Here is a 17,094-nt window from a genome sequence, read left to right as displayed (position 1 = left end):
TAGATTTAATTGGAAGATGCTTTATTCCAGAAACTAGAACATTATTAAGGATATAGTGCATTACACATGGGAGATACATGGGAGCAGCAGCACAGAAAATCAAGAAAGCCTCTACAGTGTGCTGCTGTTCCAATCTATTTTTGGTGAATATATTAAACACCCTGGCAGTGCCAAGCAACACAAGCAAACCAGCAAAGCCAGCCTGTAAAAGCCAGCGGGAATCGTAAAGCTTTTCAGACTCTGCATCCTGTCTTGCTTGTTTGTCATTCCATGTGTGGGATGGACATGGGTTCCTCCTTCCCTGGATAACACACTGCCCCAGGCTAACACAAGCTATCCCTCCTCTCTTCTTTCTTGAGGATTCTCCATACTCTCAGCCTATGTATATACTTGGCGCACAGCTCAAAAAGGGGCAATAAAATGATTGTGTGAATTTGGATGGAGAGCTCCTTTAGACAGTCTAGTAGCAAGGTGGTGAGTAAATAGAAAATATGATCATATAAACAGGGTACAATACTAATAAGAGTAAGTTTGGAGTATACAGATAGCAAGAACTAATTACATCAAGCAGAGGACAATCCGTAGGCAACTCCCTGTTAGGTGTATGTCCAGACTGCACTAAAATCATAATAATATTTTTGGGTAATCCTCTAGCTACCTGAGAGCACCATGTTTTCTTAAAAGTATGACATTTTAAATACTTTGGGACCTGCAGAGAATAATTCCAAAACCAGAAAAATATTAAACATTTTATGTTAGGAAAACCCACCAATGAGATGTGTTCAGATTGATAGATCATGATGGTCTACACTAGGGCTGATCAACTAGAAAGAGTAGCTAGTTCACCATGACCTATCAGTTTGAACATATCTCACTTGTTCCCACACTTCCCGACTAGAGCCCCCTGCTGTTTCCCTGACTTTTAAGAGCATCTCCAAGGACTGAGCAGAGTTGAGAGGCAGCACAGGGCACAGTGAATGGGGTGCTGGCTTTTGAGTCAGACTTACATGGATTCAAAGCTTCCTCATACTAATACCTGTGCAATCCCAGGTATGTCATCTCGTCTTTTTAAGTCTGTTTCCTCTTCTGTAACGATATCACCAATACCTCACCTAGAGGGCTATTGCCAGGATTAAAAACAGTGTATGTAAAATGATGTAGGAAATATCCAATAGATGGGATCCACATATTTGGCCTTTCAAGATTAAGGCAGTGTAATAAAACATCTACCTTTATAGAAGCTTCTTTCCAAGAAGGAAAAGAAAGAAGTTTTTCCTTCCTACTTCTGGTTATTTCCTGACTCCCTGCATTTTCTTTTAGTAAACTATTCCAATTTTTGTGGACAGTTATGTTTTAGGATTTATACATCTATTTCTTTTGCCAATAACTATGCAATACAAACCTATATGATTTTTGCAGCACAAACCTAAATGACCTTTGCAGTTAAGTGTCTGAAAAACATAACTCAAATCAAATAAATAATATTTTCCTAATGCTGCTTATTTAAAGCATATTAAATTTTTATATTGGGCCTCAGAGTTTTTTTTATGAAGTAGCTTAAATCTCTGCTTTGTCTTTTTGTATTTGATAAATATATTTTTAAGTATAAAATTTCTAAAAATTAATATATCAAAATCATGAAACTAAGAACATCAATGACGTAGTGCTATATTTCATAGTTTATCTGAAAGAACTGAAGTTTTAGGGATGGAAGGAAACAGATGTGGCACCTCTAATGTCCTCTTTTTTGGAAGAAAGAAGTTATGTAGGAGAAGTTAATCTCTGGGCTGATCTTGATATGTACAGGAGGCTATCCTATCTGGGCTTGCAAGTGATTCTAGAATTAACAGATTCCTGTGTACACTGGCAACTGGAATGAGATATATAGGCTCCATCAGGATGCCACTGCTTATATAATTTTCTTGATTTTTGACAAGTAAAATCTTTTAAAAATTTTTATTGATTTTTCTGAACTATCTGGTTAAACTCTGAAGGTAAGCAGAACCCCAATGTTCGGGGGAAAAAAAAGATGATTTACTTTGGAAGAAAAATATCTTTTCTTCTAAGAAATCTTAGATTCCTTTTGACTGTGTAGACATAGAACAAGTTCTTAAGAGCACTATTTTATTGTCCTCTCAAATTTCTTCTCTTGCATAGCTTAATGCATAAGCCCTAGCTTGCTTTAGTGACTCCTAAGTGAGATTGCAGCCTAGTAATTTTTTCTTTACTGAGTTGTGTCTGAGGAAGAAATATTTAAATTGACTATTGTCTTACTCAGTTACTTGATGGTTCTTTACCACACCCAGGGCCAATAAAATATTGATAGAATGATAAAACCAAAGACTATCTTATGATTCAGTAACTCAAAACTATAAAAAGCTTTCGCCAAGTATCGGTATTGAGAAGGACAACTCAATAGGTTAGAGAGGGTAGATTGGTATGCAAACATCCATCACATTTTATTAAGCAAATTAAAAATAGATTTAATCTTTAATGTGTGTCCCACAGTATAAAATTTACTGGATTCAATTGTTGATTATATGTTTATCAGCTTAGCTAATTACCTTTGGCAGATGCTTGATGCATATTAATTGGGGTTCCTGTGTAGATCATAACTATCCTTGGTTCATAATCTAGCCTCCACTTAGCATAGCTGAGTAACGCTACTGGTGTGCACTTGAAATGTAACCGCAGGCAATTCTGTAGGAGGGACAGATAGAACCCTGGGAAGAGCCCTGAACTATGAGGTGGGAGCCTGGATTCTAATATTCAGCAGCCAGGTGGCCTTGGGCCATTTACTTCTCATAATCATACTAGGCGTGTCTGCTGCATAGGAATAGCATGTGGATAGGGGGAGCTACTATTTATTAATACTATAGGCGATCAGAAGGGCAAACAGCTCCTTAAGCACATTTCCAAATTAGCCCCTTACCAGTAATTGTTTGAAGATAAAATGTTAACTTGATGGCTAAAAACATTTTAGGGAATTAAAAAGATTGACAATCCCAAGTGTTGGTGAGGATGTGGAGCAACTGGAATTCTTATACACTGCTGGTGTGAATATAAAATGGTACAACCACTTTGGAAAATAGTTTGAGAGTTTCTCAAAAAGTTAAATATGCATTTATAGTACGATCCACTAATTCCATTCCTAGGTATTTACAAAAGAGAAACAAAAACACAAGTAGACACACAAACTTGTACATAAATGTGTATAACAGCTTTATTCGTCATAGTCCCAAACTGGAAACAACCCAAATGCCTACCAATAGATGAATGGATAAACAATATATCATTTTTGTATATATACATAAATACTATTCAGCAATAAAAAGGAATGAGCTACTGATGCATGCAATAGTATGGATGAATTTTGAAAATACCATTCCAAGCAAAAGAAGCCAGATACAAAAAGAGTACATACTATATGATTCCATTTCTGGAATCTCACCGATGAATCCATAGTGACAGAAAGCAGAGCAGTGGTTGTCTGAGGCAGGAAGTTGGAGGGAAATTGATTGCAAAAGGGGTGAGGGAATGTTGTGGAATGATGAGAAGCATCTATATCTTGACTGTGATGGTGATGGTTTCGCAAGTGTACATATTTAACAAAACACATCACACTTTATGTTTAAAATGGGTGTATTTTATTATATGTAAATTATATCTTAATAAAGTTGAATGAAAAGCTGAACACACACACGCTGGGAAAGCACTGACAAATGTGAAGTTGAAACACTGCAGGCTGGCTCTTAGCTGCTGGGAAGGTGGTAGACCCCAGAATGGTGCCAGTTTGGGGGTTGGCTCTCCACCAAAGTCCAAGGCCTGATCTAATGCTATTCCCAGGCTGACTCCCTTTTATAGAAACCATGCTACACCTCTGAGAGTGTGATGATGGATATAAAAACACTTTGTAAACCAAAAAGTGCTATATCCAATTGACAAAGGTGCTTAATACTGAGACTAATTGTCCACCTGCAACACACGATGGAGAGAGATCCCTCCCAGGCCTCCAAGGGGACCTAGAACCTGCAATCGTTTCCCTGTCCTCTCTCCTTCCTCTCCTCAGCTGAGCTCCTCTCACCAGCATCAGTCCTTCAATAACCTGTAAAGGAATAATGAATAAATGCATGTAAAGACGATCTCCTTTGATGCACACAAAATTTTAAAAATTAAATTAATTCTTCCTTGTGGCATTGTGACTAACAGCTCACGCCCCAGGGTCAGACTTCCTAAGTCCAGAGACCAGCTCCTCCACACCAGCTGGATGAACCTATGAAATCCTTTAACTTCTCTGTGCCTCGGCTTCCTTGTTGTAAAAGAGGGGTCACAGTAGTACTCACACCACAGGCTGATGTGAGAATTAAATGAATGTCCTTAACACAGTGGCTGGCACAGAGTAAGAATAAGAACTGAAAGCTACAAATATTACTGGATATTTTTGTCCTGACTCCTCACCTTCTCTCTTAATTTTCTATGGGACATGAGAGAGCATTTTACCAACTCCATAGTAATCTATCCGGACTCTTGAGTCTGGGAGAACAGAAAGTTCCCATATACACTCAGCCTAAATTGGAACTTGCCCAAAAATACCAGTTACATAAGATAAAATGGTGAAGCACAGCCACATCCTTAAGCTTAAGTTTCGAATTCCGAGTTGATTGTGTTATATTTTATCTACACTTACTTGAGAAGCTTGTCAAGCGAACTGTAATTAAATGAATAGGCAGAAGGAGTCCAGCCACACACCACAGTCGAGAAATGTAGAAAACTGGGTGCTCTAGCAAGCCAAGTAGGGAATTAATAGTATATGTAGAATTACTAATAAGGTGCCTGTCAAGCAATCGGCAACATAATATATACAAAAAATTCCTGCCTGTTGAGTAGGGCGTGCACTGTTCCTGAGAAGTATATATTCTTAGAAATAAAATGAGTCAACTCCAGATGAAACTTCTGTTCCCTGGCATTTTCGCCCTAATTTTCATTCATTTGTGTATTTTTTTACATCCCCCCATGTAGCTCCACCAACCCTCCCAGACGTCAGTGGGTCAAGCAGCCTCTCAAGGCAACCTTCTGCACCTGGCTCACAGCCAAGCATCCATGTCTCAAAGTCCCGTCCGGCAGGCTTCCTCTTCTTCCTCCTCATCCTCCTCTTCTTCAGCTTTGAGCGTGGGCCAGTTAGTCAGCAGTAAGTATCCTTTCTGGCTCGGTTTAAGTCATGGTGGCCTTCTTGTTGCCTATTTGCAATGCTTTCTCTCTCTCTCTCTCTCTCTGTCTGTCTCTCTCTCTCTCTCTCTCTCTCCTTCTCCCCGCCATGAAGTCCATGCCCAGGACCAGATGGTTCCCTAGGGAAGCAGGCCCCCAGAGCACACCCCCTGGATGAGTGCATGTTTGCCACGTGTCAGGGGCTGGGTTCCATCTTAAGTGGCTCCTGATGTGCTGAGTCAGTCCTGCCACTTCAGAAGGTCGAAACTGATCAGCTTGCAGGGCATGAGCCACATAGGTCAGAACTGAAATAACCAACAACAGGCACTCAGCTGGCAGGTCAAGCTGCTTTTCTGTGCATTTGAAGTCCCCTGCCGTTCTATTTGTAGGTGTCAGAGGAAATAAAAGAGAGCATGCCTGTGGGCGGGTGGGTGTGTGTGCACAATGAGCCGCCTTCAGTGGCATGTGACGGAAGCTGCATGGGCAGGAATCAGATGAGAAGTCTCTGAACAACCATTCATAAAATAAAATAAGCCTGAAATTCTGCCTTTCTGACCAGGTGAGATACACACACACACAGATACATACATATATAATTTTTAGAAATGCTATTTGGCCCTAGGTGAAAATAGCTTATTTATGACATGCAAATAGAAACATGTTAAGATCAACAGGACAATGGTCTGATTTAATGTCAGTTATTCACCTTTAGTGCAATTTTTACTTATATATAAAATCTCAGAACATGTACATAGATTGCAATCCATTAGGGGCCAAAAACCCAGTGGCTGTGGGTTTCAAGGGCTACAGCACCGCATAGGCACCTGTGCCATGAAATGAGGACACGTGAGGGTCCGTGTTTGGTCAGGCGTCGTGAATGATCTGTTATAACAGGAACAAAAGAATCCTCACAAATTATGGGACAAATCTGGTAACACAAATCCAAATGGAGTGTTGCCATGTCCTCCCCCGACAAGGAACCCCCCAAAAGAAAAATAATTTTATGTGTGTGTGTATATATATATATATATATATATTTCTATTATATGGATAATTCAGGCAAGAAAGATGCTTGTAGGCGGGGAAGAGAATGAAATGAGGCATTATGGAAAGATGTTAGAATGCCCAGGTACTTCAATGGACTAGCCTGAGGCTCTTGATCTTAAAGATGGTCAAAACCAAACAGAAATTCAGCATACATATGCAGTTTTCCATCAACCATATTTTAGGTTGTTTAGATATACAAACCTCTTCATTTGGGCCAGAAACCCTAGTCTTACTTGAATAAAATCATGGATAAAATTGATTTAATTATAGCCAAATTTTTCCCAATTAAAAAAAACCTCTCCTAGGGTTGTTGTGGGAAAAGATTCAAACTTTGTTCCAATTCAATATTCTGCAAAATGTTCTGTTTCTAAATGGCAGCAAAGTCATAAATTTAGGGCAGGCTGTTAAGCTTTGGTCCTGAAAGAAAAGGTACCAAAGTTAAGCGTCTTATCAAGGAAAAAATAAGTTAAATATGAAACAAATGTACAAACCACACATACCCCCCAGCGACTAACACAGTGTTTTACACAAGGTAAATATTAATAGTTAATACATGTTAGATGGATATAGAATTGGATAAATGGGATGGAGGGACAGCAGACAGATGGGTGGGTGGAACTGGGTTCACTCTAGTCACTTGTCACAAGCCGGACAGGGAAGGATTAACCTTTTTCAGAAATCAGTAACAGAGCTACTTAATGGGATAGGTGGAATTTCAATTGCACAGTGGCCATCGGGACATCGAAGTTCTAGGTTTATGGTGAGTGAACCATGTTACATATCCTTGATGTGAAATAGAAAGACTCGGAGAAGAGAAACTTTTTTACCACATGCACGTGAAGCAGGACACTCCAAATTCATATGCAAAGCCTGAAAGAGGAGCCCACACTGGCCTCTACAGTCTTCTCTGGCAGGCATAAGAGGCTCTAGCAGTACCACTGGGAGTCAGATTTTGCAAAAACCCATTGCTGGACTTAACAGTTGCTACAGATTTTAAGCATGTTGTTTAGTTAATTCCCTTCTGTCTCAAAACCCAACCACAGAGTGAATTTCACAGAACTCAGGGAAACACTTAACGTTTACTGGTTTACTATAAAGGATATGATAAAGAATGCAGATGAACAGCCAGATGAAGAGATATATAGGACAAGGTCACAAAAGACCCAAAGTGCAGGAACTTCTGTCCCCGTGGAGTTGGGGTACACCACCCTCTAGGCAAGTGGATGTGTTCACCAACTCTGAATCTCTCCAAATTCCATATTTTAGTGATTTTTATGGAGGCTTCATCATGTAGGCATGATCAATTGTTAACTCAATCTCCAGCTCTTCTTCCCTCCCTGGAGGATGTGGGTGGAACTGAAAGTTCCAAGCTTCTAATCATGGCTGGGTCTTTCTGATAGCCAGCCACCATCCTGAAGCTACCCAGAAGCCCTCAAAGAGGCACCTCATTAGAACAAAAGATGTTCCTATCACCCAAGAAATTCCAAGGGATTTATGAGCTCTGTCAGAATCGGGGATCAAAGACTAAATATTAAAACAAAAGATGCTTCTAGCACACTTAGGAAATTACAAGGATTTTAGGAGCTCTGGGCCAGGAACCCAAGACAGAGACCAAATATATGTTTCCCATTATATCAGAATACCACAGAACCTTTGGCAAAACCTCAGCCAGTGAGGAGTCCATGTTATCAAAAATCTCTCAATCTAATGTTGGCCAACCAGCTATATGCCAGATGAACTAAATTTGGTGGATCATACAAGACTCTTTCCCACTCCAAGCAAAAGAATGCCAAGTTAATGTCTTAGTAATGATAACAGAATCTTCACATGCAAAGAACAGCACAGCTGGGCTCAGAATTACCGAATACTCACACTTGTTAGAACATCTACACAGTACCTATTCATAGTACCTACACACCTTACCCTGTCTTACCTTGCTCAGTCTCCTTAGTCATCAGGGATAGATATAGTTTCTAAAAGGAGGGCTTTTGGAAAATCTAGGAGAAAAATCATACTTTTCTTGACTTGACAAATGTCCCAATTTGGTTTAAGATTTATAGTGTACCATTTAGAAATAGGTAAATTTGAGGATTTTGCTTGCTTGCTGGGTTTTTTCTTTTTTCCAGTACACTTTTTTTAAAACCCCTTAGCATGATCCTTAGACAGCAAAGGACTTATAGCTAGTCCCAGAAAAACCAGAACTATAGAGTGAACATAAAGATGCATGGTGATAGCATGCAGCACAGTGAAACCCCTGATTCACAGTTCACGCTATTTCCACAACCCAATGAAGTCACCACATTGCAAGTATGCTGTTCTCCCAAATTAAATTGCACATTCCCAAATGGTTTATTTCCCAGAAATATTTGGTAAATATGCCCATTATTTGTTGTGAGAATAGCACTAAAAAGCCAGACAGATGTTTACATAAGATAGTTAATTCATGCTTCTTTAAAGCTGCATATTATCCCCATAACAACCCCACGGTCAGGGATCACAGAAGGATGATGTTGATGCACGGTGACTGCTCAACCCACTTAGCAACCCCTTACTGATACCCAGGCTAATGGTAGGAAAGAGCTAAATTTAAAAAACAAAAAGGAAAAGCAAAATAGCTGTCCTGATTGATGCACCGTGAGCACTCGGTTCAGTGTGGGCCCAGTGACCGTGCAACCAGATTCTACAAAACAGACTGGTTTTCACACACTTTGCATCTGGCTCCCATAAAAATCTTTTTACTTTTCCGTCCATGCATTCCAGATTTGATTTGGGAAACACCATCATTATGCTTAGGAGTCACTGCCAATTTTCAATGCCAGTCTATCCTACGGGCCAGTTACTCTCTTTATAGGTTGATCAAGGGTCAGACTCAGGCTGGACCCTGGCCGTCACTGCCGTTGCTGGCCCTTTATTTAATATATTGGGCTGACTTAATCTGCAGCAAACTTCTATAAAAGGTGTTACTTCCTCCTCAGTCCAGAGCAACCCCAGACTGGGTGTTGCCCTCGAGCTGGTTAAAGGTGCTGGATCTACCTTGTGGGAAATCTGAGGGTTCCCCCTGAGGTTCCCACAAGGTGGCCTCAGATTCATCCTTAAAATTAGCCCAACCTCCCCAGAGCCGGGAGAATGGATGACAGAAAGCCAGACTGACCTGTTCCAGGCCAGAATGTCAAACTGAGCTTTGTTGAGAGCTCAGGCAACATTCTAGGAAAGCCTCCTTTACCACATTCGCCTCTTGTTTTCTGTCCTCAAGCTGAAAAGTACATAGCCTGTATGGAAGGGAAATTGTTCCCACAGTGAAACAATCTCAAGAGTTTAAGACAGAAACTTTGGGATAAAAATAGCATTAGTCTTTTGATTAGTTCAAAACATCTCACAGACACCATCTAATAAGTTCTCCCGGTATATGAAGACAAATCCCACATGTTGTAATCAGAGTAAAGGTAATATTTCTGTAGGCATGGACTCCTTCTTTGGATGGGGAGACTTCTATAATCTTGGAACCCATGGCGCAAAACCATAATAATGCATTTTGCCAACTGAGTTTTATGGGTAAGAACACTAATATAAAGAAAGCTGAGCAGCTCACCTGTAGCAATCAAAAAATTGCATGAAGAGAAGTTGAGTTCCCCTTCCCCGGCCTTTGTCCAGCAGACCACCACACCACCCTGTTTAAATTGCACGAGAATTCCTATCTTATCACCTCTCTAAGTAGAACCAGGAGAAGGTACAAGAGTGGAAACTACGTAAGAAGAGGAAGAAGGAATACAGCTTTCTGGTGTAATGAATGTTTGTTGGGGCCCCGTGGAAGACACAGGGCTCAGTGGCTGGGGCTCCTGCCCATCTCTCTGAGCTTTAGAGCGAAAGTTCAACAATCCGTACAACACCACTCACAGCATGGGAGCTAAGAGTCCACAGCTTCCTTTTCAATTCTGATTATTGTCAGGAATCTGCCAAAAAGCAACCTACGCCATCACAAATGCAGATTTTGTTTCTAGTCTCAAGGAACTAGTGAGGAGACAAAAACAATAGAGGTAGCAGGAGAAGAAAAGAAAGATGACAGGAGACATTTACATGAAATTGCAACTCGAGTCATAAACCTGCCCAGTACCGCACTGCTAAGTCAGGCCCCGAGACTGAAGCAGACCACGAAACCCTACCAGTTACAGACCGGCCCCTCAGGTGCTGGATAATTCAACTGATTCTAGTTGATCTAGAAATAGGGCTAATAAAGGCAAAAATTTTACTTCCCAAAAGGGCGGTTTAGCTTTGCTCGGAGAACTCTCTCCCCAACCATAGACTACACTGGCAACCCCAGCCAGCTGACTCCCAGACCTGTGCCGCTGCCACACGTGCTGGGGGTGGGCTGAGGAAAGGGCCGGCATGGGGTGCCTGCACGGAAGCCCCTCTGGCCCATCGGCCCTATACAGGTGGGGCAGCAGGTCTTCTGTGTAGTGGAACCTGCTGAGTAGTAATGGTAAAGGGTCAGGAAAGATGATGGCACACAGAGGGCACCACACCCAGACTGGGCCAGGCCCAGCCATACAGAAAGATTCCTGTAAGTGAGGTCAGCTGATCCTCTGCATCAGGATCCCCTGAGGTTCTTGTTTAAAATGTACATCCCTGGGCCCCAGCACGTGACTCCAATACCTGCTGAATTACCACCACCACAGTCCTAAAAGCCATATTGTTCCGAGGAAAGTCTCCGGCTTCCATTTTTTCAGTTTTGAACCTCCATGCCCACCCTTGCAAGGCTGCCAAGCCCCTCTTCCCTCTTTCCTGGGGGAGGCCAGACCCCTCTCCCCCCATACCATTCCATATCAAGTTGCCCTCTGTGCTCCAAACCAGCGTTTCTCAACTATTACTTTATTAATGTTAACACCCCATTCTCCTTGCAAGGAGGCTTTGTGTATTTATTTTTATCCTAATTGTCCTCCTTCCCCCCATGACATTTTGATAGCACAGATATACTGCATATCTGTTCTGCTGATGCACTGTGGCCCTTTGAGGAGCCGCATATTGTACTATCTAAGACTCTTCCTACTTTCCCTCCCGCCCCACCCCAGAATCAATATGAGCCCCATTAAGAATGCATGATCTAAACAAACGCAGGGTCACGGAACAGGCTGAGCAGGCAGCAGGTCCGATGCGGGCTGGCAGGAGGATGCCGAGGAGCTGAAGGGGCAACCAGAATCAGTTCCAGCCGACTGAGCATTACCAAATGCAAATGGACATCCCGTGCTGCCAAATCTTCTAACATTTCAAAAGAACGTGGAAAACCTAGATTTTTCTTTAGAAATCGAAGTTTACATGTTGGCAAGTAATTTTTTAAAAATTTTTAAGCATTAGGAAAGCTGGGTTTTATTTGCAAGCTGCTCATTTGCAACTTCTGCTCTAGGGATTTTTTTCATGAAGAGGGAAGATGCTCAAGGCTGCGGTGTGCCAGAGGTGACCTCCCACAATCCTTAACGAGTCCAGGCAGATATGCGGGTAGGATTTAAGATCCAAAGCGCTGCCTCCACCATGGACGACCCAAACACGTCTTTCAGTAACTAAGTGTTGCCGGCCTGGGGGGTGGGGGAGTGTAGTTTAGGGAGAAAAAGTAAGATTTTAATTAATCTTAGTCAAACCAGTTTTATAGTCACCCACCCCGTCCCTGACTATGCACATGGATGGATTCTCAATGTGCTACCCTGAAATATTCATCACTCCTAGCATGAGCTCCTATTCTGCCCAGCAACCCTGCAGGCCCCCACAGTGCTCTGCTCCTCGCTGCATCTGTCTTGTGTGCCCACTCTTCACACTGACCAGATCTGGCCCCTCCATTCTCTGAACCCTGTCCATTGGGGAAGACCCAGATGAATCCTCCCTGATGTCCTCTCTCCCTTCTCTGCACACCCAGTGTGGGTGTCACACTATTAGCTCTTGATGATACTCTGCCTGCTATTTTTCTCTAATTGTTTCTTATGCATTAGTATTGGATCCCAACGCCCTATAGACTGTAAACTCCACAGACGCTGGGACTGTTTCTGTTATTTCTCTTGCCCCTTCCCGCTACTCCTGACTCCCAGGAGTCACTTTAGAAAACACTTACAGACTGATCACAGTGGTTGCACCACTTTTCAATCTTTCTACAACAAAATTATGACTAATGACAGGTAAAAATTCTACAGGATCTTTTTTTTAACGTGAAGATAAAGGTACAATGTACACCCATATTGCTGATTCTATTTGCAGAGTCTATTTTCTTTGGGCTGGATTCTCCCCAGTACTGAGAGAATCTATACATGAAGCTCTAAGCTCCCCACAGATATTAACATCCTTATTTAAAAGTTCATGAAAAATTGGCATTTGGCATGCAAATGTTTAAATTTTTTTTTTTTTTTTTGTAACAACCAGAGTTACTACAGCCCTGAGCCCAGAACAGTAACACAGTCCACCACAGTGCTTGGACAAGTACTTGAATTTACTGAAATTGATGGGTTATTGTGCAGAAAGAGGAAGAGAAAAACTTTTCACCTAAGTGGGAGGAATGAGGGGAAGAACAATAGCGTCAGCTCACAGGGAGAATGGCTTCGCTACAGGCAGGATTGAGCAGCACTTTGAAATCTTCCACCATCCCCAGCCCATGCTGTCTCCAGCTTGGTGTACGCTTTCATTTATCCAGGGATCAGTAGCCGGGGGGGGGGGGGGGGGGGGGGGGGGGGGGGGGGGGAAGTTTCATTCTCCAGCTGTTGTGTCATTTCCCTTGATAAGTCCTAAATTGACCGCGTTATCCAGCACCAAAGGAGCCTTCCTGTGGTAGGCATTTTTTATTATGTGCCCTTTCAGGGGACAAAGGCGTCTGTGTCAGTAAACTACTATGGGGGGAGGGGAAAGACAATATTATTCTTGCAGTTTCATAAGCACGCTCTTCTGAGGGGCTAATGTGGATGTAAGAAATTAGGCAACATCACCGTCTGTTAGTCTGGCTGCAGCAGTATCAGGTAAAGGCAAAACACACAATATTATTTTCTCCAAGGGCAATTTTTAGTGCTAAAGATTCCCAATGAAGATAATGCAAATGGAAACCTTTCCATTTTTATATTTTTGCATAATATTGGGACATATTTATGGGCAGAATGGAGTTGCACCCCCTAAGAAGTGCCTCCCCATGCTGGTTGTTCTTTGAGGAGCGTGCTCTGGCATTGGGCAGGTGGCAGTGGCAGCAGGCTGCGGTTTTATCCGGGGTAGAAACATCTCGAAGGACGATTTGTGGAGGTGTAATGAGTTGAGGGTGGAGTCTTGGGTGCCTCACCTGGGAGACAAAAAGGACGTTCTGTGATGGTTCCCCACCTCTCTGCTGTTAAAGAGAGCCACTTTCTTATAAACCGTAATGAACAAATACTGCTCGGTCGTGTGTTGACGTATTGATCCTATTTCTAAAAACATCTCCACAGATCCTCAAATGGCAGCGGGTGAGGTGGATGGGGTTAATCTGGAGGAGATCCGAGAATTTGCCAAAGCTTTTAAAATCCGTCGCCTGTCCCTTGGCCTGACCCAGACTCAGGTGGGCCAGGCGCTCAGTGCTACAGAGGGGCCCGCGTACAGCCAGTCGGCCATCTGCAGGTAACCCGCGCCTGCATGCTGTCACCTCTCCTGGCTGGCCTGGGCCTCGTTTGTCCTCACGGCTCAGCTTTTCTTCTTTGGGTGGGCAAAGCTGGAGGGGCAGAGTGTGGGAACAAAGTTTGGGGCAGTTATGTATTGGGATTGATGATCTTGCTGCAGATGGAGGTGCTGAAGCAGATTTTGGGGTCCTGGCTTGATAACTCCTGTCAACTCACAAAGAACCTCCAAGGCAGTCTCATTGGAAATACACTACCCGGGAGCCAGGGGCCTTCCTTCTGGGCCCACACTCCTATGCAGCTGAGAGCCACCGACTGCTGTGTGCTCATAGGTATCCTGAGCAAATGTTGTAAAGCTGCCAGTCCTAATTTGTGTTAACATTTCCACTATTTCTGCCCAGAGATGGCTATCAGGATTTTCCAAGAAAACACACATTAAAAAAAAAAAAAATTAACCATCTTCTGACCTTGAAGGTTTTAACTTGCCTTCCCAGATGCAGCTTTAAAAGCACATCTTTTAAAAAAAAAAAAAAAAAAAAGAGTGGCTGCTTTAAATGGCTCAGAAAAGGGTAGTAAGAATCTGGCCTAACCTTTTTCACCACCCCCCCAAATTAAATAAATAAGTGACAGAATCCAGCCTTGGTTGTGTTCAAGTTGATCCGGGTTAAGTCGTCAGAAGCAGACCCCATGCATGCATGTGTGTGTTGCACTAATCCCATGTTTATGCATGAGGTAACAAAGGCACTTCGGTAAGAGCTTTTTCCTCTTGGGCAATGCCTTATGAGTCCTCCTCCATCAGGAAAAGCCAAGAAACCAACTCTAAACTCATTTAAGTGGATTTTGTTCTTGGTGATCCATGAAATGCTGTCTTTTTATCTGCTCTTTATACTTTTAATGTATTCCCCAAAGGACGGAAGTGTACTTTTCCTGCAGTTTAAGACTAAGGTTATAAATAACATCAGTATGGGGTAGTAGCTTGCAGCTCACATTTTGCTCAATGATTTTCCATAAAACCCATTGATTGTTGTTAAATACAAAAAGCACCATAGGATCCTCTCACTTCTATGGCCTCCCCTACTGTTTTTTCTTATAAGATACCTCCCTGTAGAAAATAACCTTTATTCAGTCTATACAAGGATACTACTGCTGGGAAATTTGTTTCAAGGCTTGTATATGTTATTCCAAACAACATGTACAGAAGCATCAACACTAACAAGCAGCATCAATGATATGAATACCGTTTGCTCCCTGTTGGGAAACATTAATTTTGTTTCATCTTGACAGCCTTGGGATAAAGGCAGCCACAGGTTTTTAAGTTGTTGCCAATTTTCTATTGTTGCTAAATTCCTCTTTCACTTATTTTTAGTCCTAAAATGTGATTTCCTTTTATTGATGTAAGTGCTAGCTAATGTTTTAACTCATACACCTAGCATCTCTTGGCATTTCCAATCAAATATGTTAATTTCTAAAGTCCTCTCCAGGAGGGAACCAAAAATCTGGGGCTGAAATGCATAGACCTTGGGAATTCCCAGGATAATAGAACATGTAAGATGCCTTGACTTTAGGCAGCTATATGTTGGGATTCTGGCTTCCAGTGTTTCAGGGAGATCAGTTTAGGAGCTATCTACCAAGGGAAGAAAAAAATGAAAGACCAAGATTTTACATTGGAACAATTTAAGTGAATTCTAAGGGTAAGAAGGAATCTGCATTAGAGCCTGCACACAGGTGACACTTGTCCCTTATTAGCTGCAGTGACCCGTAGGCACTGCTGTGAGTCCCTCCTTATCAGAGTCACAGAGAAAAAGACGCCACCAGTGCACTCAACAGCCCTATCACCAGCTCTGTCCCCTGGTACCATGGCTCTGTAAAGACTGTTGCCACGCTATTCAGAATGGAAGCTTTGGGGCTTTCATGGCAAATCATGGCAAAATGTGGTATGTGGCAAATTAGCACAACAATGAGAGCTTTTGGGGGAGCTTCCCACAAATAACAAGCTCATTAAATAACATTAAATTATTAGTTCACTTTGGACTGAAAATAAATGTACTTCTCCTCTCCTTAATCAGTACTAGAAGTTGAGTTTTTCAAAAATTAACAGATAAACAAATAATGCCTTGAACTCCACATGGAAGAGAATGCTCTGGCAATTGCATTAGGATTCGATATTATTTGTGCTGCTTATCACATTATGGGAGATCTAAGATGTGCTGCCAAAAGTAAGAATATGGCACACAAAGAAGGCCTATTCCATCCCTTTGCAAGCATCCTTACTAAACATATTCTGACTGACTCATGCGGGCTCATTTTAGCTCTGTGAGAACAGACCGTTTGTAATAAGATGCACTCTGCAGTCAGACGGTTGCTTTTCAACAGCATGGAATGCTTTAAAAGAGAGAGGGGAATTCTATGTATCCAAAGTTGCCATACTGGAGGGTTGTGAATTTGGATATAGAATAAACAAACAAACAAAAGGAATTGGTACTTTTCTGTTTTTCGTTGAGAGTGAGTATGAGTTTGGTACCAGGATGACCTCTTAAAACACTCTATATAATTTTGTCCAAGATGCTTCATATTTTTTAAAGTCAATGTAGCAAAGAATTGCTGATGGCAATTGATACATAGAAGACCTCATTTACAGAAAATGATATCGTTCAAGTACAGTTTGCAGATATCACACATTAAACACAGCTTGATGCCCTGGTGCAAAAGTACACCATTATGCTAGACGGTGTTTGGAAGGCATGAGGTGGCCTTAGCACACCCAGGGGTGGGGTGTTCCATAGTAATTACAATGTGTCCAGCTGTTTGAGCCAGAACAGCAAAGTAGGGACAGGCTGTGTTTCACCTGGAAAAGGGGCATGTTGTTAACTTACATAGGGTGAAAATTGTTTGTTCCCAGAGAGCGAGAAGTTAAAATGAGACACAAGAGAGAGAGATGAAAAGGGAGCCATAAAAAACAACGTCCCAGTTGCCATCACTGACTATGATAATAGCTGTAACATTTTTATAACCAAGTCAATGGGGGGAACTTAAAACCAAATGCAAAACATATCATTTTAAGCAAAAGACCGTGACCACTGTTGTCTTTGATGTCACTTGCTAGCGTTAATTTTTGCCTTAAGAATTCTGAAGATTGGGGAAATGGAGCTGGTACCGTTAAAAGCAAAGCTTAGCTCTCAGCGTTAGCAAGGGAAAGGCCCGCGAGTCGTTGGCGTGCCCGTGTCGCTAGCCCGTGCGT

At 42.1% G+C, this 17,094-nt stretch overlaps 1 protein-coding gene across 2 annotated transcripts in view; it reads left to right on the top strand.

Annotated features, from left to right (window-relative positions):
• Window positions 1-17,094, top strand: part of POU6F2 (POU class 6 homeobox 2) — a 434,582-nt gene that overhangs the window by 416,759 nt on the left and 729 nt on the right. For both annotated transcript variants that reach the window (XM_069462202.1, XM_069462203.1), the window contains 2 exons: window positions 5,020-5,188; window positions 13,692-13,860. In XM_069462202.1, the coding sequence (XP_069318303.1) occupies window positions 5,020-5,188; window positions 13,692-13,860 (338 nt within the window). The remainder of the gene's footprint in view (window positions 1-5,019; window positions 5,189-13,691; window positions 13,861-17,094) is intronic.

Source organism: Eulemur rufifrons, chromosome 29, assembly GCF_041146395.1.
Source record: "Eulemur rufifrons isolate Redbay chromosome 29, OSU_ERuf_1, whole genome shotgun sequence".
Taxonomy (NCBI): Eukaryota; Metazoa; Chordata; class Mammalia; order Primates; family Lemuridae; genus Eulemur; species Eulemur rufifrons.
Note: the sequence above shows the minus strand (reverse complement) of the source record. Positions and strands in the feature narration are given on the sequence as shown.